Source organism: Lentinula edodes (assembly GCF_021015755.1).
Source record: "Lentinula edodes strain Le(Bin) 0899 ss11 chromosome Unknown C8R40scaffold_15, whole genome shotgun sequence".
Lineage (NCBI taxonomy): Eukaryota > Fungi > Basidiomycota > Agaricomycetes > Agaricales > Omphalotaceae > Lentinula > Lentinula edodes.
In genome coordinates, this window is record NW_025764321.1 from 328,313 (window position 1) to 348,557 (window position 20,245).

General features: G+C 45.8%; 5 protein-coding genes across 5 annotated transcripts; 3 read left to right on the plus strand and 2 right to left on the minus strand.

Annotated features, from left to right (window-relative positions):
• The first annotated feature begins 296 nt into the window (after positions 1-296).
• C8R40DRAFT_1101641 (NADH-binding subunit of NADH:ubiquinone oxidoreductase) lies at positions 297-2,235 on the plus strand. The gene is made up of 6 exons (XM_046227958.1): positions 297-436; positions 498-655; positions 718-881; positions 938-1,727; positions 1,784-1,914; positions 1,976-2,235. The coding sequence occupies exons 1-6, from the start codon at positions 415-417 to the stop codon at positions 2,187-2,189; spliced, it is 1,479 nt and encodes a 492-aa protein (XP_046086967.1). The 5' UTR covers positions 297-414; the 3' UTR covers positions 2,190-2,235.
• A 24-nt stretch (positions 2,236-2,259) lies between these two features.
• On the minus strand, positions 2,260-3,883 carry C8R40DRAFT_166264 (uncharacterized protein). The gene is made up of 5 exons (XM_046234225.1): positions 3,584-3,883; positions 3,497-3,526; positions 3,406-3,422; positions 2,774-3,349; positions 2,260-2,719 (listed from the first exon to the last, which is right to left on the minus strand). Exons 1-5 carry the CDS (start codon positions 3,791-3,793, stop codon positions 2,521-2,523), a joined length of 1,032 nt encoding a protein of 343 aa, XP_046086968.1. The 5' UTR covers positions 3,794-3,883; the 3' UTR covers positions 2,260-2,520.
• Positions 3,884-5,876: 1,993 nt separating this feature from the next.
• C8R40DRAFT_1169998 (thioredoxin-like protein) lies at positions 5,877-7,180 on the plus strand (the record flags this gene model as incomplete). Its single annotated transcript, XM_046231466.1, has 5 exons — positions 5,877-5,882; positions 5,937-6,024; positions 6,086-6,615; positions 6,678-7,030; positions 7,081-7,180. The coding sequence occupies 5 exons, from the start codon at positions 5,877-5,879 to the stop codon at positions 7,178-7,180; spliced, it is 1,077 nt and encodes a 358-aa protein (XP_046086969.1).
• A 159-nt stretch (positions 7,181-7,339) lies between these two features.
• Positions 7,340-10,986, minus strand: C8R40DRAFT_1043989 (CAS/CSE protein; the record flags this gene model as incomplete). Its single annotated transcript, XM_046224202.1, has 12 exons — positions 7,340-7,697; positions 7,755-7,898; positions 7,963-8,142; positions 8,205-8,514; positions 8,571-8,662; positions 8,724-8,880; positions 8,948-9,063; positions 9,126-9,259; positions 9,331-9,477; positions 9,529-10,509; positions 10,560-10,730; positions 10,783-10,986. 12 exons carry the CDS (start codon positions 10,984-10,986, stop codon positions 7,340-7,342), a joined length of 2,994 nt encoding a protein of 997 aa, XP_046086970.1.
• A 6,229-nt stretch (positions 10,987-17,215) lies between these two features.
• On the plus strand, positions 17,216-19,809 carry C8R40DRAFT_1069085 (uncharacterized protein; the record flags this gene model as incomplete). The annotated part of the gene is made up of 14 exons (XM_046226076.1): positions 17,216-17,234; positions 17,299-17,457; positions 17,524-17,558; positions 17,616-17,617; positions 17,675-17,736; positions 17,788-17,919; positions 17,974-18,056; positions 18,107-18,223; positions 18,281-18,290; positions 18,346-18,386; positions 18,440-18,465; positions 18,521-18,617; positions 18,857-18,973; positions 19,000-19,809. The coding sequence occupies 14 exons, from the start codon at positions 17,216-17,218 to the stop codon at positions 19,807-19,809; spliced, it is 1,710 nt and encodes a 569-aa protein (XP_046086971.1).
• Between the last annotated feature and the right edge of the window lie 436 nt (positions 19,810-20,245).

Below are 20,245 nucleotides of genomic sequence, written 5' to 3' on the forward strand. Positions count from 1 at the left end.
CCTAGTAAGACGCGCGGGAAGTGGACTGCAATTAGCCCTATCCGCCATCATGATTATCAAAACAGTTTACAGTCTGGGGGGGCCCCTTGAAACAATGAGACCTAGATATCCTGATAGATCCTGATTCTTACTGATTCCTGAAGCTCGTGGTGTGGCCTGAAGGGGCAACACCACGCCATCTACTGCTAGCCGCGAAAAGTCCAACCAGTCGCTGATCCTGTTCTTGTGTTTGAAGTCCCTCTACATAGAAGCCTCTGGCCCGAGAAAGATGGAGGTCCTGTGAGGTCCAGTTATGCCGGACGGTAGTATAATATAGAGAATTTCATTGGTTCCGAAGTGACATGGTCCGTGCGTGTCGTGCGCGTGACGGCACGGCAGAGTTCCGAATCTTAACGTTGGTCGTCGTGGTTCCCGATGCTCAAAACATCCATTCGAGGTATCGCTTATTCTGGTATACCGAAACTCCCATAATTAATACCCAAATTCTTTCTTTGCAGGACTTCCTCGTCCTCTACGCGCGAAAACACAACAATCTCGAAGGTCATTTGCGACAGTAACCGATACACCTGTTCGTCGTTACGGGGGTTTGAAAGACCAGGATCGAATTTTCACCAATGCGTTCTGTAAACATGACCATGGAATCAAAGGCGCAAAGGTGCATAGCAATCAATTTTCAAAAATTATTCGGATTAATTTTGTGCTTTTCCCCTTTCACAGTCTAGAGGCGACTGGCATCGTACAAAGGATATCCTCAATAAGGGAGATGCTTGGATCATTCAGACTATGAAAGATTCCGGTCTTCGTGGTCGTGGAGGAGCTGGTTTTCCATCAGGATTGAAATGGAGTTTCATGAACAAACCAAACTGGCAGGACGACAAGCGGTACGCCTTGACAGTATTCACCTGCTCCGGATCATGCTCATCTATGGAGGATACAGGCCTCGGTATCTTGTCGTGAATGCGGATGAAGGAGAACCAGGCACATGCAAGGACCGAGAAATCATGCGAGGTGATCCGCACAAACTTGTCGAGGGTTGTCTCGTTGCTGGAAGAGGAATGAATGCTAACGCCGCCTACATTTACATTCGAGGAGAGTTCTACCAAGAAGCGTCTCACGTTCAGCAAGCTATCAACGAGGCTTATGCTGACGGTCTTCTTGGTCCAAATGCGTGTGGTAGCGGCTACGCCTTCGACGTCTATCTGCATAGAGGCGCCGGAGCTTACATATGTGGTGAAGAAACTGCATTGATCGAGAGTTTGGAGGGGAAACAGGGAAAACCTCGTCTCAAACCTCCTTTCCCTGCTGATGTCGGTCTATTTGGATGTCCTACCACGGTGGCTAATGTCGAAACTGTCTCTGTTGCACCTACTATCTGCCGACGCGGTGGCGCATGGTTTGCTAGTTTCGGTCGCGAACGTAATCAAGGAACCAAGCTTTTCTGTATATCTGGTCACGTCAATAACCCCTGCGTTGTGGAGGAAGAAATGTCCATTCCCCTCCGAGAGTTGATCGACAAGCACTGTGGTGGGGTCATCGGCGGCTGGGATAACCTGCTCGGGATCATTCCAGGAGGATGCTCTGTTCCAGTGCTCAACCAACAAAAGAGCGGCGAGGTTCTGATGGACTACGATTCACTAAAAGATGCTGGGAGTGGTCTCGGGACCGGTGCCGTCATCGTTATGGACAAGAGTACCGACATTGTCTCCGCCATTGCAAGATTCTCCCAGGTACTATCCAGAGTTTTAGAACCCTGTCAAACTCTAACTGAACGAGAATTTGGTAGTTTTACAAACATGAGTCGTGCGGTCAGTGTACTCCTTGCCGAGAAGGTACAACCTGGATGATGAACATGATGAATCGAATGGTCACTGGCCGTGCTCATGTTCGGGAAATTGACATGCTACTAGAAATCACGTAAGATGGTCTCATATTACCCTCGTTTTTAATGATCTGATTTCATTGCGTGCTTCACCAGGAAACAAGTCGAAGGACGCACCATCTGCGCTCTTGGTGATGCTGCTGCCTGGCCCATCCAGGGTCTGATGAAAAACTTTAGACCCGAGGTGGAGGCTCGCATAGCGGCTTTCCGCGCTTCAGAAGGGGCCGTTGGATTCGGTGGACATTTAAGCACCCAGATAGACTCGACTTTGGCTATTCCAGATAATCTGGGTTTAAGATTACCAGCTTAGATTGATCATGTAATATTCAGCGGAAAATTCAGGTTCTTACCCTAGATTATTTGCGTGATTTTAGAATTGAGCAATATGTAAGGGACGTTTGTGCGACGTGCGCCCACAGATAGCCATTAGTACTGACCCACCACCACAACCATGCCATCCGCGGCCGATGCTTGGTGGACTAAGACTCTGACTCTGAATTCAATGCGCCTACAAACGCCCACAGGTTCAACGCTTCTCTCTGAGGCTGACAAGAACACCTTCACATCTCGCAAGTTTGTATCACTATTACGAGATATACAAAACTTTACAAGACGAAGGCCTGAGAGCCAATCGAACGCTACTACCTAGAAGAGAAGTTATATGCAATCGGGGTGTATATCGTATCTCTCTTCATTTTAATCAGCAAGTACTGGACGGCTTTCGAATAACTAAAATCTTGTCTTCCGGCGGCGCTGATGATCCCGACATCGTGTGGCTTCATAGGAATTCGAAGAAGGAACTTGTCGGTCTTGTCATCTCGAATCAACCCATTCAAGCATCTAGATGGTCGCGCTGAATTTCAATGGTTTGGATCTGAAGGAAAGGACGCTCACTCGATTGTGCTGTCTGCACTGAATGGAACATGGAATGTACCACGAACTGAAGAAATTTGGGTGTACGGTTGGCGCTTTCGAGCTACTTCCATGGCCTGAGGCGTCAATGAAGTGAATACGGACACCGAAGAGGACACGTCTCCTCTCAGGACAAACTCCATGATCATTACAGGAAGACCATTCTTTGATTTCATGTTGTCGTCGACGCTCTCTTCCACGTATCTAGAATCTTTCCTGTATGGTCGGCTCAAGTACTCCTTGACGTACTCCTCAGAGTGGGTTATGGCGTTGACTTGGACCATTCCCGGTGGAGGATTGGAATCTACCTCTGTCGGTTGGTGGAATATCTCCATGAATTTGCTGATTTCTGCTGGTTCTATCCCTAGGTCTATACGAAGAAGATACGGCAGCTTAGGGGACCGACGGGGGCGGTGGTTCGTGTTGATGATATCGTACGAGGTGATGCAGACGACCTCAATGAATCCGCGAAGAAGACGCTGAGCCAAGATCCGCATGACGATGCGACGAAGTTCTGCATCGTCAGGATTATCGGAGCAGTCGGATTTATGCAAAGGCCTTAATAGGAATCAATTATAAATCAAATTTGTTGCAAGAGATACTAGAGAACGTACCAGTGTTCTTGTTGGCACTATAATTTTGGCCGGAAAGACATACATCAATACTCAATCCAATGGATAACGGGGATGGTCACGAAATTCAAACCTTTGTAGAGCAATACCAGACGAGTTTACACTGCGAATACAAATATCAATCCAAGTTTCTCAAGCAAGATAGATCATTGAAACATACCCTTCCACATCTTCGCAGCCTAACAGCAGGGCTTTCTTCGGATGTATTGGATTTTTTGCATAATTCGCAATGCTCCTCAAATATAGGACGCAGATGGTTTTTGACGACTTCCTTTGGAGGCATGTCGTCAAAGATGTTGTTTGGAGTTGGCACTTGGGTGTGAACGAATTTCAAGTTCATGCGAGAGCTTCCGGAAGGTAGAGAGGACATTTTTGAGGGTTTGAACTGAATGTAGATTGTAGTTTGAATTTTTCAAGTGGCTACATATTTATCTGGACGAACAATAGCTGTCAATAAATTGTAACAAAGCAGTGATCAATGATTGCCAAATTTAGGTGATTGAAGGTCCGACGCCGTACGTCACTGTGACTACCACTCAGTGGCACTGACTACCTACTTACATAACAGCTCTCCGAGGTTATTACAAGGGTCTTTTATGAACTCTCGGCTCTCTCCAGTCTCAATCAAGGCTTGGGGTTTTGTGACGAGGGGTTCTACCAATTACTTACTTCAGTCTACGATCTTTATCCAGCCCCCCCCTCGAATCATATTCCTTATAGTAGGTCCGTCTGAATCTCGTTAGCTACGTTGTGATAAACCAGTGCAAGTTCCTTTTGCTGTAACAGCCGCTAACAGCCGTTGTTGTGCTATTATCAAGAAGTTGATCTCATCTACGCATTATGTACTCGGAGATTCTCCATGAGCAATTATTTGACAACTTTCTTTTAAGCTACCACAATCAGAGGCGGAAACCCACAAGCTCCATCAGAACTGTCTTCTAGGGACCTCGATCCTCCATGTAAAACATTCCAGATACATCTTCAACTCGCATACATCGTCTGTCTTGCAAATTCTCTATATCTGCTTATAAGCTGTACAAGTCCCCGGAGTCCGCTGAACGACGAGTACCCACCTGTACTTACTCAGTGCTCTCTTCAGAAGCTGAACTGCCTCACCCAACCGATTACCCCGTTAACTCAAAATCATTAGCATGTTAGGTGACCTACAGTTGGATCCTTGTTAACTAGGCTGAGTCTGAATTTTACAAGGATTTAGGTTATACTCGATGGAGATTGTGTGTAGTAATGAACTTGTGTTCGGGGAATTCCCTGCAGTGCATGGAGCTTGAATGCTTTTAAAATCACATACTGTTCATCACTATACGAAGCAGAGAAGCCATTTTGGGTACCACGTCTCGCTGTCAGCAGATTCTGTGTCTCTGCACCTGGTATTTGACGGTTCACAATTAGAAGAAAAGTAAGAAATCAGAATTGACTAGGAATTTCCTTTACCTAACTTCCTTCCTTCCTTTCGATTACGGAAATGCTGAAGAAGGAATTCGATCGCATATTATAAAGTATGGCGGCAGGAACCTTAACACCAGTAAGGAAACCTATCTTGACGAGGGTAAATGAGTCTGGTGGCAAAAATCTCTCGACGATGCTTGTTGTATCTACCTTTATTTTCGCCACGAAAGGATGGGTAAATCTAGTGGACCTTAGAAATTGGAATTCCCTGTGGCGAAGATAACGAACGCCAATAGAGAATAAAGCAGCGCAGGAGTGGAGAACGTGAGCTAATACAGATCTGGAACGAGTTCAAACTCACAATAACACTGGAAGCATTATCTGTGCTTTCAAATCACCTTGAAAGGGACCTCGAAATTAAGTGGGGGTTTCTAGAGAAATCTTTACTACACAAGGGAAGGTGGCAACTGGTCACAAAAGTCCCTTCGAAGCTAGATTCAATTCAATAAAGGTTACCTTGAGATAGACATTTCAAAGAGATCTCTGACAGCGATTTCTAGTTGTTTCTTATATAAGGTTGCTGAGGATTTCTGGCTTTTGGGTACCATGGAGAATGCCTTTGGAGTAAATAGCGAACTGTATCAAAGTAGAAGGTGGGAGCTTATTTGGGATGAGACATCAGGCATTTCAGCTGTGAGTCGAAAAACACAGGCCTGTTTAGAGTGGTTCGTATCGAGCGAATGGGAGGATGATGTATATTACAGCGAGTACGATTTTGAGCGATATTGCAGAATTGTTATGCTGAACGATGCTGTATATTGCATATGTACTGCTTTTTGTGTGCAGATTCAGTAATCTCAATTCGTGTTCAAAGATTTGACATGGAAAGAGAATCGTTGGTGATTTCTGAATGAGTTGTAGGACGACTGTACCGAGTTACCTCGACTCGACAGTGTCAATTCAAGAGGTATACATCCTGCCTTACCGTGTTCTAAAAGGCTTGGGAAATAAGCAGCCGTCCTGCTGGTAAGAAGGTAGAAATCGAGATGAGCGTTCACTTAAGCGCTCATGCACATGGACCGGGCGTCTTTCGGTTTTGTGGGTAGTTTGTAGGCGTCTCTCGATTAACCCTTCTGTCTCCGTCTAGCTCCGTTTCCGTCCTCTTCCTTTCTCCTAATTCCTTTCACGAAGATGGTAAGATATAACTCAAGATATGTTTCTGTAAAGAAGACTTATTAAAACTTAAAGTACGCAGATATTGAGGCATTAGTACTCTCTGGAGAACTCTTCAACGGGCCTGAACGATCATCGTCACCGACGAGATCAGTGTCTCCGTCTTCAGACCATGGCTGGCACGATGAGGACCTTCAAAACTTTGACGACGAGCTCAAAACTCCTCCAGAAACCGAGCCTGAGCACCAAGAATCCATAGGCATGGGCCCAGGCCGTACAGGCGTCAAGGGTGTCATTCGTGACCGAGACGAAGCTGAGGAAATAAATAGACAAAGAAGGATAACTGAAATGGACGAAATAAGACGGAAGATGGAGAAAAGCAGTTTAGGGGGTAAGACTTTTCTGGAAGAGGAACGGGAGAAAGGCGGAGATGAGAAGGTGGACGAACTTGTGGCGAAGGAACGGGAAAAGGAGAATGAGAGAAGGGATGTGTTCGGTAGACCTAGGGAAGGAAAGTTTGGTCATCTTCGAGAGGTTGACGTGCATAATTATTTGAATGCGGTGGAGAAAGAGGAGAAGGGTGTATGGGTCGTTGTTCATTTATATGAACCTGTGAGCAATCTACTACTCAATCAAGAATTGCTATTGACTTTTATCATTCTATAATTACACAGTCATTGGATCGATGTTTTCTCTTAGACGATGCACTCGCTCATCTAGCGCGTGTATACCCGGATACAAAATTCCTGCGGTGTCGTGCTGCAGCGCTTGGTTTTGCAACCACTTCGAAACCGAAACCGATCTCTGCTACGCGACTATCGAAGAGATCTATCCGAGACGACAATGACGACGACGAATTATTTGGAGAGAAAGATGAAAATGAAGATGAAAGCTCGTATGAGGAGGATAACGTCGATCTCGATATGCTTCCTACTATGCTTGTCTACCGAGACGGCGAGCTCGTCCATAATTGGGTCAGGGTGGATTGGGAAGCAGGCGATGCTGGTGTGGAAGAACTGCTTGACAAGTAAGTTGGGGTGTAAAACCCTTACATTGCCTTACTGATTTTAGTTATAGACATCATGTACTCCCAAAAACAGAGACCTTCTTTGGACGATTTTCTGTTCCTAGCGACAGCGAAGAGGACGATCTGATTTGGAGTGATGAGGATAGTTAGTCGCAATTCATTTCTTCATCGTTTCAATACGTTCAATCTCTGTGGATCGTATCTTACATACTAGCCTATATGAGGACAAGCATTATTCACGCACGCGCTCCACCGTTAGAAAAACAAACTTTTGCGCTATGATAGAAATTACACCGTGTTACACTTTCATTATATCGTAAACCCTGCTGCTGCTAATGACCCCACAAATGGCTGAATCACCCTTGGATCACCCTTGCTCAGAAGCTGCTGCAAACTCGATGCACCCGTCCTGCCACCCGTCCTTCCAAAAGCAACGAACTGCTCCCCGAGGAACTGCTGAGGATCGCTGACATACGCTACAGGATCAATCTCACTCTCAGCAGACTCTGAAGCTGCCAAACGTGAGTACGCCGCTTGATATCCAGCAGTTTGTTCCTCATGATCGATTTCGGTTATTCCAGAAAAACCTTCATCCTCAGAAGTTTTGGATTGCGACAAGTACTGGGGTTCAGAGAAGAGTTTTATGAGGGCTTGAAGAGCGGCAGGCCTGTATTATAAAATAAGGATGCGTTCCACGTAGAGGCAAAGTATATATTTGACTGACCAAGTCTGCACAGAAGGCTCTTGGACAGACAGGTTACTCTGGAAGAGCAGCCGCGTCATGCCGACCGCCGTCATCTTTCGTTCCTTGAAGGGCATTTTTGGTACAAGAGGTAACACGAAGTTCTTTAAAATTTGCCCCCATAGACTGATCATAGGACGAAAAGAGTATGTGAGCATACAAGACGAGTGTAAGCTGTCGAAGCACCCACCCTGGCTGAATGCTCTCAAACATTTCAATCACATAATCCGGTCCAAGGCCCTCCTTATTCGCCGCCATAATGAAAAGCACAAACCGCGTTAAAAGGTGAACGAATTTGTCCGTTTTGCTGTTTTGCATCCGGGTTAGGATGATTAACATGATAGTTTTTATGTATTGCTTAATTGGAGACCTAAACGGCGCAGAGGTTAACGTTTTGCTGTGGGAAACCAAGGATGTCTCGAAGAAGCTCACACATCCACAAACGCAAGCACAGCTTGCATCAGCTCAAACCCATATACATCATTGTTCTTCGACGGAATTAACCGCTGCTGCACAACCCCCAACGCTGACACTACTTGCCCCTCTTTGAGCATCTGAGCTGCGTCTCGTTGCAAGTATGCCTTTAGAAGCTTCACCAGCCCAGGAATACTTCCTTGTTGTACCCATGTAGTGGGAGTTAGAATATATGGTAACAGTGCTTTGTATTGGGCTGGACTAGGCTCAGAAATGGGACGGAGAGAGAGGAGTTGTGCTAGGAGTTGGAAGACGTAAGGCACATATTCTGAAGAGAAAAAGTTAGATCAAGCTGATGAAGAGGCAGGGGGTGAATCAGCTCACGATCAATATCCTGTTCAAGAATGATAGTGAATGGCGAGAAAAGAACATTTTCGAACGTTGGTATCGTCGCAGGAGATCCAGATGTCACGAATCTGTATGAGCAGTGTGTCGTCTGAAACTATTCAAATTTGTATGCCTGCGAAGCTCACGCACCTCATCAGCGCGGACAGGCTCTCGAAGATATACTGATCAAACTTTGGATTACTCGGATTTTTCGAGATGACGCCGAGGATAGCTACGAGCCGGTTGAGAATTTGTTCGTGAGATGGTGTCAGGGATTGTCGGGCAGTGAGTATTACACGCATGACGCCTACATGATAAAACCAATAGATGTGTAAGATTGTCTGGAATTTAGACCACAGACCCTCCGGACGTACATTTCATTAGGTGATCGTTCTCCGCCACCTTTTCCGCACTCCCAGCCCGCTCAATCTTGGATAGCAGGACTCCAAGAAGTTCAGAAGCAAAGTCGCGTATGTCAGCTTGTGCAAATCTGCATGCAGTAACGATAGTATTGGGTTAATTCTGCTAACAGACGCAGAGAGCCGCACGCACAAGAGCTGCCCATTCTGTCTAATGAACAAAATCCTATCAATAGTAATCGCCGCATATGTGTATGTGACGTAGTTGTCCGAATCCAGATGCTTGATGAGTAGAGGGAGTACAGAAAGCAATTGAGGTTTGGTTAACTGTCAGGGTGAAGCGCGAAGTCAGCTTTGAAAAAAACAAGCAAAGAAGTCGAAGTTCACTGTATGCTTACTTGGTTCCGGAAAGTATACAAAAACCGTATCGCATCGACCTGCAGGATTGGATGGACGCTCCCCGGAGCAGCTTGTAGATCCTGAAAGACGTGATCGGAGAAAAATTTGACGACATCCACCAGCGCATTGGTCGAAGTGACTCCTTGCTATGAAGTGCAGGTCAGCAGACATATACAAAGAATGTTTTGAAAAAGTACCTGTGTAGTGACACCTCGCGTAGCAACAGCCGTCAAAAGATAGATCGCGGTATCTTTTGCTTTCCAATTGACCTCCTTATTGGATTGGTACTCCGTCAAACCTTTGTTTATCCACCCTCCTACAATTTCAGTTGCTTCTACCTCGTATCCAGACGAGACGAGAGTTTGTAATACATCCATCGCGGATTGCCTTCGAGTAGCTGTATCCGTACCAGCAGCACTGACCGCCAAGTCCAAACGAACATACTCTAGGGGATCATCCTCGAACTGTTCTATGTCGTGCTCCCGGAGAGTGGTATTGGGCACGACAATGCCTTCAATCAAAGTAGGTATGATTCCCGGCGCAGAGAATATAGAGGACTTGTAAAACCCGGAACGGAGGGCCGTCGAGATAAATTTGAGCGACTGCGACACAAGCATGTCGTCAGAAACGTTCGGAAGTCGATTGGACCCAATCAAAGACCAAACGGCCTGAACGAACGTTTCGACGGCATTTGACGTCTGGAGAGTTTCTGGGAAGAGTTTGATGAAAAGTTCGAGGACCTCGAGGATACGGGTTTTTATTTGGGATGGAAGAGATGCAGTTGTGTCTTCAGAATCTCCCTTAAGTTCAGCTGGATCCCAGCTCATAAGTACTGTGAAATAGCCTCCGTTTGCACCAAAAAACTCCAAATGAGTATCTTCAATTGAAGGAGGAAGATCCTGGCATGTGAAGTCGTAGTAGATATCAACAAGCAGGACCATACTCTGAGCTAAAAGCGTGTATTGATCTTTGCTTTGACCAGGTTGGGTAAGTAATGATGCTGTTTGTCTGAACAACTGCAGGAACGGCGTCATGAATTTTGAGAATACCAGATTGATTTCCGTGAAGAGCAGGTCTGAACGGACGTGTGCGCGCCAATGACGGAAAATTGAGTGGCCAGTTTGTAGCACACCGATATTTATGTTATAGTCTGTGGGTGAAAGTGAAGCGACTAGTTGCTGGAAACCTTCGATTAGTTTTCCAAAACACAGAATTTGAATGAACACACATCGATTAGATTTTCCCAGCGCGTTGGGAAATCGAGTTCAGCAATCAGTGAAACAGCCTCTGCTATTTGCGCGCGTATAGATTTGTCTGCGGGGTTAGAAAGAGCTAGCATGGCTGGTACAAGCTCGGCCCTCAGAGCTGCTTTGTCTTGCTCTACGATTGGCTGTACATCCTAAGGTGAACATCAGTAGGCTTCATCGACAGAGGTCAGACGAAATACATACATCTTCCCATCTAGATTTTGACACATTCTTCAGGTAGACACTCCCCGATAGACGTACAGATTTGTTTTGTGACTGATCTAAGACGAGGCGAAGAAGATGAGAAAGAAAGCCTTGTTGTTGGCTGTAGGTAGAAAGACTGTGCTCGGCTTGTTTTCGGGTTAGAGGTTCAAGAGATGCAAGTAAGAGATCAGGAAGGTCTGACATTATAGTCAATAAGGAAGAGAAGAGACCAGATTTGGTGAATTCAGTGGCGAACACACCAGGTCAGGAAAACGCGCGCGCTTTTAGCGCACGTGACGGTTATATAACATATAGGCGCGCAGCGATCTGAAAGTGTAAGATGATCAATAATGAAGCTTTGAAGTTTTTAATTTTTTGTTCAAACCTCGAATCGCAGCCTCAGGGAGGTGGTGAGAAATGAGGCGGTGGTCAATCATGTTCCACGAATCTGCACTGGCTATCATGGTACTCCATCAGCCTCAGACTACCTAGTTAGAATTGCTAGGGATCCCTTTAAATTCTTCTGTACACTCTCAGGCCATCGGTGACAATTTCGAAGTTGTTCTATGTACGAAGTCACAATCGACTCGGACTTGGAAAGATTGAGTTTTGGAGTACTCATAACGAGGCATGCGTTGAGAACGGATCTACTATTATTGCAATGAAGTTGGAAGGTTTGAAAGATGCCAGCAGTGATTTCGAAGGAGGGAAAGTCTGAAATGAAATCAAACAATGCTCCTAAGATGAAGGCAGACAAAATGGGCCTTCTTCACACTTGGCTATTTCAATAGCTATGTAAGTAATATAACTGTTGGAGAATACTCCGTACATCCAGCTCTGATATTACTTATTATGGTATTTCTTCCTATCTATACTTCCGTTTGGCCACTTATCCTTTCACCTATCTATGTTCCGGCTTACCAAACCCGATCTAGTGATCGGGATATATATATTTTCGTTCCCTTACCTATTTCCTCAGTTGATCTTTCCTGCTCAACTGAGGTATGTTTACTTATCAATATTTCTTCTACTCGTACCTGTACTCACACAGACTTTAGCTTTATATTCTCCTACAGGTACTAATTGAGTTGATCTTTCCTGCTCAACTGAGCTTTATATTCTCCTACAGATTATGAGACTGGGCTCTTCCCGAGCCTGAATATACTGCACCGTAATTTACAAACCTACTGAATCTCCATCGCCCAAGAATGTCGACAAATCAAGTCAACGTTCCGATATTTCCAGAAGAGAGTAAACTCACTGGAAAGGACAGCTGGAGCAGGTTTAAAGCCGCCGTTGAACTCACAGCTCAGCTCAGGGGCTACACTGGCTATCTTGATGGTACCATCGTCAAGCCAGCCTCCTCTCTCTATTCATCTGCAGCGGGCAGTGTCTATCCATCAGTAACAGCTACTCCTGCTTATAGTCCGACCCCTTATCCCGAGGAATGGTACATGCGCGACCGTTTTGTTGCAGCTACTATAAATCTTAACACTGTCGACGCTACCGGTCTTGGAATTGATCTCGGCAAATCAGCTGCTAATATCTGGAAAGATTTGACGGAAAAATTCGAACGGAAGGACGAACAACTCATCTATCTCGCTGATCACGCTCTGAGGACAGAGAAGTTTGATCCTGACTCCTGTACAATGGAGGATCACGAGAAGAAGATGAAGAATTTGAAGAAGAAGCTTACCGATGTAGGTGGTACACTTACAGATGCCCAGTTTCGGATTATCATCCTGGCGTCTGTTCCCACCGACTGGAAGCCAGAAACTAGAAACGTTCCAGGCAAAGGTAGCGATGAAGCGTTCATCCACCTCTATACGGTCTACCTCGAACGCAAATCCGAGAGTAACGAGATCGAACAGTCGAACAAGGTCCGGGCGTTGATAGCGAAGGAGATTTTGGCTGCGATACCCGCCCAAAACCAATCTACCATTGCAGCGACAACCGGGACCCGACATGAACGCCTAATCTGTTCGAACCCTCCATGTCCTAGCAAAATCGGTCATACTTTGAAGAAGTGCTGGGCTAAAGGGGGAGGAAGTGAGGGTAAAGCTCCAGCCTGGTGGTACAAGAAGTATAACCAGGAGCCACCTACCTCGGTCAATTCAACATCTCCTATTGACACTTTCACCCTTTCAGCACGTACGTCTCATTCTACCTCCACCCAAACGCACCCTGACTCCCAACGAAACAGAAATAGTCGACCCATATTGAATCAGACAATTAGTCAGGGTGGCAGTGAGGATTCGAGTAGAGACGTACCTGTATCGTTCCGGAAACCGATGCCCTTAGACGGTTGTACTGTTTTTAGCAGCAATAGATGTTCCCTTTCCGCGAAACCAGTCAGAACGTATATCGATTCCGGCGCTTCGGAACACTGCTGGGTAGACAGGCATGATTTTACTGTTTACCAGGCAGTAGTGAATCAAGGGGGTCTGATGGCTGTTGCTGGCTCGAGCTTCAGGATTGAAGGGGTAGGAACAGTTGAATTCCTAACACGGGTAGGAGGCAAGGATAGAATTGTGCAACTGACAGGAGTAAAACACACACCATCGTTTGGTCATAACCTTATCTCCCTCATGACACTGGATCACAAGGGTCTACGAGGAGTTTGGGGTGGGAGAAGGATAACTGTGGCTGATAGAGATGGGAATATCGTGTTAAGTGGCACTGGTACTGAAAGCACCAATAGTACTGCTGGTGGAAAAATGTACGAGGTGGAAGTACTAGAGAAACCAACTGCATTAGCGAATTCCGCCCGTTCACATGAGAAGGCAGTCGACATTCACACCTGGCATCGTCGTTTGGGACACGTCGGAATCCCACGGATTCTTCGTATGTCAAGCAAAAATCTGGTCGATGGTTTAAAAATCACGTCGAAGAAGGTGGAGGGTATGTGTGAGTCTTGCCTCTATGGAAAGGCGACGCGACGGCCATTCGATGAGAAGGTGATACACGAATCGGAGGTATTAGAACGGATACACATCGACCTCTGGGGCCAGTCTCGGACAAAGAGCAGGGGTGGTGCTACGTGGATGATCTTGTTCACGGATGGACGTTCAACATTAAAGGTCCCGGATTTCCTGAATAACAAACAAGCGGCCACAACGCTTAAGTCGTTCCACCGTTACTGCCTTAAAGCTGAGTTAGAGACAGGGAAAAAGGTGAAATGTATTCGCATTGACGGAGGGAAGGAACTTGACAACAGTCTGATGGAAAATTACTGTGGGGAGAAAGGGATTAAAATTGAAAGGATTCCCCCGTATTCATCGGCGGCTAATGGAATGGCTGAAAGAGCCAATCGGACAGTCATTTCGGGTGTACGTACTCTGCTGGATGAATCCGGTTTAGGGCATTCCTTTTGGGCAGAAGCCGCAGCAACGTACTGCTATGTTGACAGCTTTGTCCCATCCTCTCGTTTCCCTGACGATATCCCTATTGAAGTGTTCACTGGCAAACGGCAGGACGTCTCTCATCTCCGACCCTTTGGCTGCGAGGCTTGGGCAACCCTGCCTGAGAGGCGAAAAGACGGAAAGCTGTCACGGCAGTCAGTCAAGGGTAAATTGATCGGGTACATGGATCGAAGAGGGTACCGGTTGTGGATCCCAGAATGGCGTGTGGTACTAGAAAATCGGGATGTACGTTTTGAGGAAGGACAAGCTAACAGGACGTTCTCGCGACAGCTGGATACCGGTAACGTGCTCGGAGATACCGGCGACGGTGGTACATCGGGTATCACTGAGGATCTGCGTGGTTTTGATGTCGAGGAACTCGATGTTGATGACATGACGCCCGAGCCTCAGGACCCTCCAGCTGCTGTTCCACCTATTCCTATGCACGGTGAATTTGCACCAGAGTTTCTTCCACCTGCCGATGACGACGAACCTCGAGATTTACCTCCTGCAGCTATACCAGAATTTGATAATCCTGCTTTGCCAGAACTTCCACTGATACCTCCTCCTGTTCATGCTCAACCACTGCGTCGATCGGCACGTCTTAAAATACCAAGTACTCGATACCTCGAATCCAAGGAGTTTGAAGACAGAGAAAAAGAAGCTAACGATCAGGGGAGGGATTGGGCGACCGAAACAGCTTTCACGCGAATTTGTGCGGATCCTTGGTCGTTTGCCATGAGTACTGAGGTAGACAGCATTCCATCTGGTTACAAGCAAGCCATGAAACATCCTGAGCTCTGGAGAGAGCCGATGGAATTGGAGTATAAAATGCTTATGGCAAAGAACGTCTGGACACTGGTCGAACTACCGCCTGGCGCAAATCTCATGGGTGGAAAGTGGGTCTTTGCTATCAAACGTGGGCCATCAGGGGAAATCATTAGACGGAAAGCTCGTTACGTTGCTCAAGGGTTTACACAAGTTTTTGGTTTGGATTATGAGAAGACGTACGGAGGGGTAGCGCGAATGGAATCTGTTCGTATTGTACTCGCTATCATTGCCTGCTTAGGGCTTTCACTCTTTCAAGTCGACTTCAAATCTGCTTTCTTAAACAGTCCAATCACTCACGACGTGTATATGAAACAACCTGAGGGTTTTATCCAGCCAGGATGCGAAAACTTAGTGTGCAAACTACAGCGGTCAATCTACGGAACTATGCAGGGTAGCCATGATTGGCAAGCTACCCTGGCGAGTGGTTTCAAAGAGGATGGATACACGAGTTCCAGGGCAGATCCATGTATACGTTCGCGCCGTCGAGGAGGAGAATATGTTATAACGAGTACATATGGAGATGACATTTGTGGAGGAGCCTCTTCCGAGCCGGAGAGGCAAGAGGCCATAACAGATCTTGGGAAGCGTTGGGAGTCTGACGAAGTAGGGTCCGGGATGTTACTAGGAATGTCGATAAGTCAAGACCCTTCTACTCGAGCAATTACTATCTCACAACAAGGGTATTTTACACGAATGCTTCAACATTTTGGCCTACAAGACATACAGCCTAGGAAAACTCCACTCCCTGTAGGTATCCAACTCGAACAATCACCAGGCACTCTGCCGAATGACGAACGAATTTTCATGGCAAACAAGCCATTCCGTGAACTCCTTGGATCGCTAATGTGGGGTTCAACTTGCACTCGTGCAGACATCGCGTTTGCAACGGGATACTTAGCCAGGTTTCAAGCAAATCCTGGTCGAGCTCACTGGGAAAGCTTACTATGGCTGTCTGGTTATGTTCGCTGGTCATTGCACTACTGTATTGTGTACCGGAGACCTGCAGTAGGGGAGGTAACTTTAGGGAAAGGAATACAGCCCGCGGGCTTTTCGGATTCCGATCTCGCAAACTGTCTGGATACTCGTCGTTCAACATCGGGTTATGTGTTCTTCATGGCTGGAGCACCCGTTGCCTGGTCGTCCAAAAGACAAGGTTCTGTAGCGACTTCGACGGTGGTGGCTGAATACGTTGCTTTAGCTAGAGCAAGCGAACAGGCGACATGGTTGTCGGCATTCTTGGTTGAAGTGGATCTCGCGCAAGAGGGACCTGTAATCATTTCGGCTGATAATACGGGCTCGGTGAGTCTTACCGAGAATTCGAAAAAGCTTGGACTGGTCAAGCATATTGACACAAAACATCATCATATCCGGGAGAAAGTGGACGAGGGGAGGATCGCGATTAGACTTATACGTTCCGGTGAGAATGTGGCTGATATTTTAACGAAGGCATTGAATGGACCGATGGTCCACAAGTTTGTAAAGATGTTGGGCTACTGTACGGAGTAGGGGAGGTGTTGGAGAATACTCCGTACATCCAGCTCTGATATTACTTATTATGGTATTTCTTCCTATCTATACTTCCGTTTGGCCACTTATCCTTTCACCTATCTATGTTCCGGCTTACCAAACCCGATCTAGTGATCGGGATATATATATTTTCGTTCCCTTACCTATTTCCTCAGTTGATCTTTCCTGCTCAACTGAGGTATGTTTACTTATCAATATTTCTTCTACTCGTACCTGTACTCACACAGACTTTAGCTTTATATTCTCCTACAGGTACTAATTGAGTTGATCTTTCCTGCTCAACTGAGCTTTATATTCTCCTACAATAACTAGGTATAGCGAAGGTCCTATCTGCTAATGAGATGCTCTCTCCGCTGATCATTGAAATAATTAATCGAGCTGCGACCAAACGGCTATACTGCATCCAACGACTTTGACTTCGTGGGAATCTTAGTCGCCAATGTTCAGGCGATGTTCAAGGATATCCGTTCAATGGTTCTTATTCAAGCTCATCATCAGCTTTGTCTTCGACATTGTTAGAACTGTACATACTACACTATCATCAGCATGCATTTAGCTGGATCTATAAGAAGGACTGCGAATCCAGTTTGCGGTTCATTTTCTCATAAATCTTATCTCCTTCACAACTCAAGTGCAAATGGGCACTGTCCCGGAATTACATGAAACCGACCTCTATGTCTTCTCTCGCGCCCGGTATTTGACAGGTCTTGCTATCCTGTCTTCTGAGTGTACCATGTCCTGAACCTATGTATTCCAGGCGTGGCCTTGATTATTGTATTTTATGATCATCTTCTTACCCTGCACGAAGAGTTTTCCACAATATGGAGAACCAAAAAGTCGGCGAACCATCTACAAAAAGCTACCTTCCTACTCAATCGATACTTCGTTGAAGTAGTAGTGGGTTATACTGTATATGGTGAGCATTCTCATTGTTATTTGGGCGGTTCCTTCAATGCACTTTATGCTACTTTATGTTTCATAGTATTCAATGGTACCGCTAGTACACTGGATGATACCGTAGGTGATGATTACCTTTCTAGCATATTATTGTGGTGCTCATTGCCTTTTCTTCAGGCGTAAGAAACATGTTTCTTTGCATCGGACAATTCAAGCAATGTCTTGTTACGCTACAGATGCCACAACTACGTTTGGGTTTTCTCTCTTGTTGGAGTCGGTGTTACCTCTATAACACAGCGTAAGTACAATGCTTTCATTATTGCGGCTATTGATATTTTTGTACCCATAGTCTATATGATCCTTCGTGTATATAGCACTTGGGACAAACGAAGGAGTACAACTGTGATTTTTGTGACCATGTTTGTTATCTTCATCGCCGCATTGACTCCCAATGCAATCCTTGCTCTGATTGATGTGCAGTGTTCGTATGGACTCTGCTTTTGGACTGCGATGAAAATGAATTCTCTTCATATAGCCGTCGTACACTATATTCCCAAATTATCTGCATGCGCTGTTCTTGGAATACCAAAGTATTTCTCTGCCGTGATGGGTGTAATGGTATGCGACCAGTCTTTCACAAAAGTCGATCATCACTGAAGCACTCATAGCTTCTCTTTGACTTGTGTCTCATCTCACTAGCAGTTTTCAATGCACTTGAGTGGCCTTATAAAACACATGGTGATGTTTTGGATTCCCTACATAATGATGGAGCCAAACTATTTCTTGTAAGTCCATCTCTCTGAATGATCGACCACAGCTCAACTTGCCACTATGAACTCTAGGTGATCACTGGTGCGCAAAGAGCAAAAGTTTCGATCATTTGCAGCACTCATACACGTATATCCAGTGTTACGGCTCACTGCTTTTGTGATGAGTCTTGTGGGAGATGTAAGTTACGTCTCATATATCTGAGATTCGGGAGAATGACTCCCATTCATCAGCCTTCGGATTGTTATAGTGTTGTTTGGTGAATTCTGCTTTTTTATCTTAGAATCCTCCCGCATGTTGATTGGTTTTGACAGTGTGGTCTGGACCTCAACATCAGTAATCAACTCTCGCGTTCATATGCGTGTTGAAGGCCTGAAGAATCTGGGTAATGCATTTGGAGAAGAGTCCTTTGTGAGGCGGATATAGCCCCCTGAAGGAATAGGAATTTCAAGAAGCTTTTATTATCTTAGTAGGTATTTATGCGAATCGAAACGTGCCCAATGTGATGAGACTTGATGTTGATGTGGGTTTGGATGCCAACATTTGTATTGAGCGCAGAAGCTTCCGGAAAGGAACAAACATCTTTCGGAGAGAGTCTGCTGTGGCGCTGCGCGCCTACAATGATTTGGTCATCGTGGACTCACATCTAGTCCTTCTCATTGGGTTACGCTCAGGAGTTTGAGGCAGGTGCCTCAAGTAAACAACTTTTGCTTAGTATCTTTCACTACAGACGTTCTCTACTTGCAGTCGTGGTCCGCATGTCCAGGGTACGTACCTTGTCTATGCATTCTAGTATGGCGGTGACAGAGAGGCTCATTCTTTATCCCAGCCAATTGTGACCTTCTATGACCGTCCCGGGCTGTTCATGCCCACAGTTGAACAGCGCTCTCTCATTCAAGAGCTTCGCGCAGTGGCTGCAGCTTCGTTCAGTATGGATACGTCTCAGTTGCCGAACTATCAATGCCTCGCCATTGACGACCCTTCTGCTTTGTCCGACAAGCTCATCGCAGTTGGTCGTGCTCCATCTACTGGATACATCATCGGGTTTATCTCCTCTATCCTCGTAAAAATTCCAGATTTTTCGGAAGGGGAAGTGCTCCATATTGGACTTGCGTGCCTAAGCCCAAGTTCAAAGTTAGAAACTGTATCCGGTCTAGCAAAGCATCTGATGGCCAGCATTGTATACGGCTACCTTCTCAAAAATCCCTCGACTAACAAGGTCTGGGTTACGAATCGTTCTTCTAATCTTTCAACCCTCGGACGCTTCGCTCAAACTGTTGACGAGGTTTTCCCATCCCCCTCTCATCCAACTTCACCCCCTACCTCGTTACATGTAACTATTGCAAACGAGATCATTGGTTCGTCAAGTAGATCTCTCAATGTCACGCCGGGTGCATTAGACCCTCGAACGTTCATAGTTCGCAAATCGCTCTTTCATGCAGGCAAGGATGAAGACCAGAGGAATGATAGATACCATTACAGCAATCCCAAGATGTGGGAATTCTACAGAGGGTACTTGGATGAAAATGGGAGTAGAGAAGATGAAAGCGTCATTCTTCAAGTTGGTCACATCAGTCCCCGTATGCTTTCACTGCGGGGATGAGCCGATTTCCTCGAGGTGAAAATGTGGGTTTTATCTCGAGGTTATGTACAAAAATATGGCAGCAGATATTTTGAAGGGATTGAGCTGAGGTTATGGTAAAATTATGAAAAGATAATTCAAAATAAGCACGGCCCCCCGCCAAATTCACAATAGCTTCACAATAATCGCCACATGAAAAGTTTTAAAATTTGTGCTCAGGATTTTCGACGAATTTTGGTAAAAATCCTTGCATTTTCTCGACATTTTCACCACGAAGACATTGGCTCATCCCCACAGTGTTTACGTGCTTACACAGGCATGCAGTTCTATCAAACAACGGTTGACTATGGGCAATTGATGCGGCGGGTAAAATTTTTGGAATGTAACGCATAATCCGTAACATAGCCCAGAGCTCAAATGAGCCGTAGGCTCAAATTTTCAAAGCCGGGCTTCAATG

Bases quoted from the DNA above. Each gene is read 5' to 3' on its own strand.
- C8R40DRAFT_166264 (XM_046234225.1), bottom strand. From the start codon at position 3,793: ATGTCCTCTCTACCTTCCGGAAGCTCTCGCATGAACTTGAAATTCGTT. The intron at 3,527-3,583 runs GTATGTTTCAAT...TTGTATTCGCAG, and splicing joins GGCTGCGAAGATGTGGAAGG to TGTAAACTCGTCTGGTATTG. The intron at 2,720-2,773 runs GTGAGCGTCCTT...GCGACCATCTAG, and splicing joins AGTGCAGACAGCACAATCGA to ATGCTTGAATGGGTTGATTC.
- C8R40DRAFT_1101641 (XM_046227958.1), top strand. From the start codon at position 415: ATGCTCAAAACATCCATTCGAG. The intron at 437-497 runs GTATCGCTTATT...CTTTCTTTGCAG, and splicing joins GCTCAAAACATCCATTCGAG to GACTTCCTCGTCCTCTACGC. The intron at 882-937 runs GTACGCCTTGAC...TGGAGGATACAG, and splicing joins AACTGGCAGGACGACAAGCG to GCCTCGGTATCTTGTCGTGA.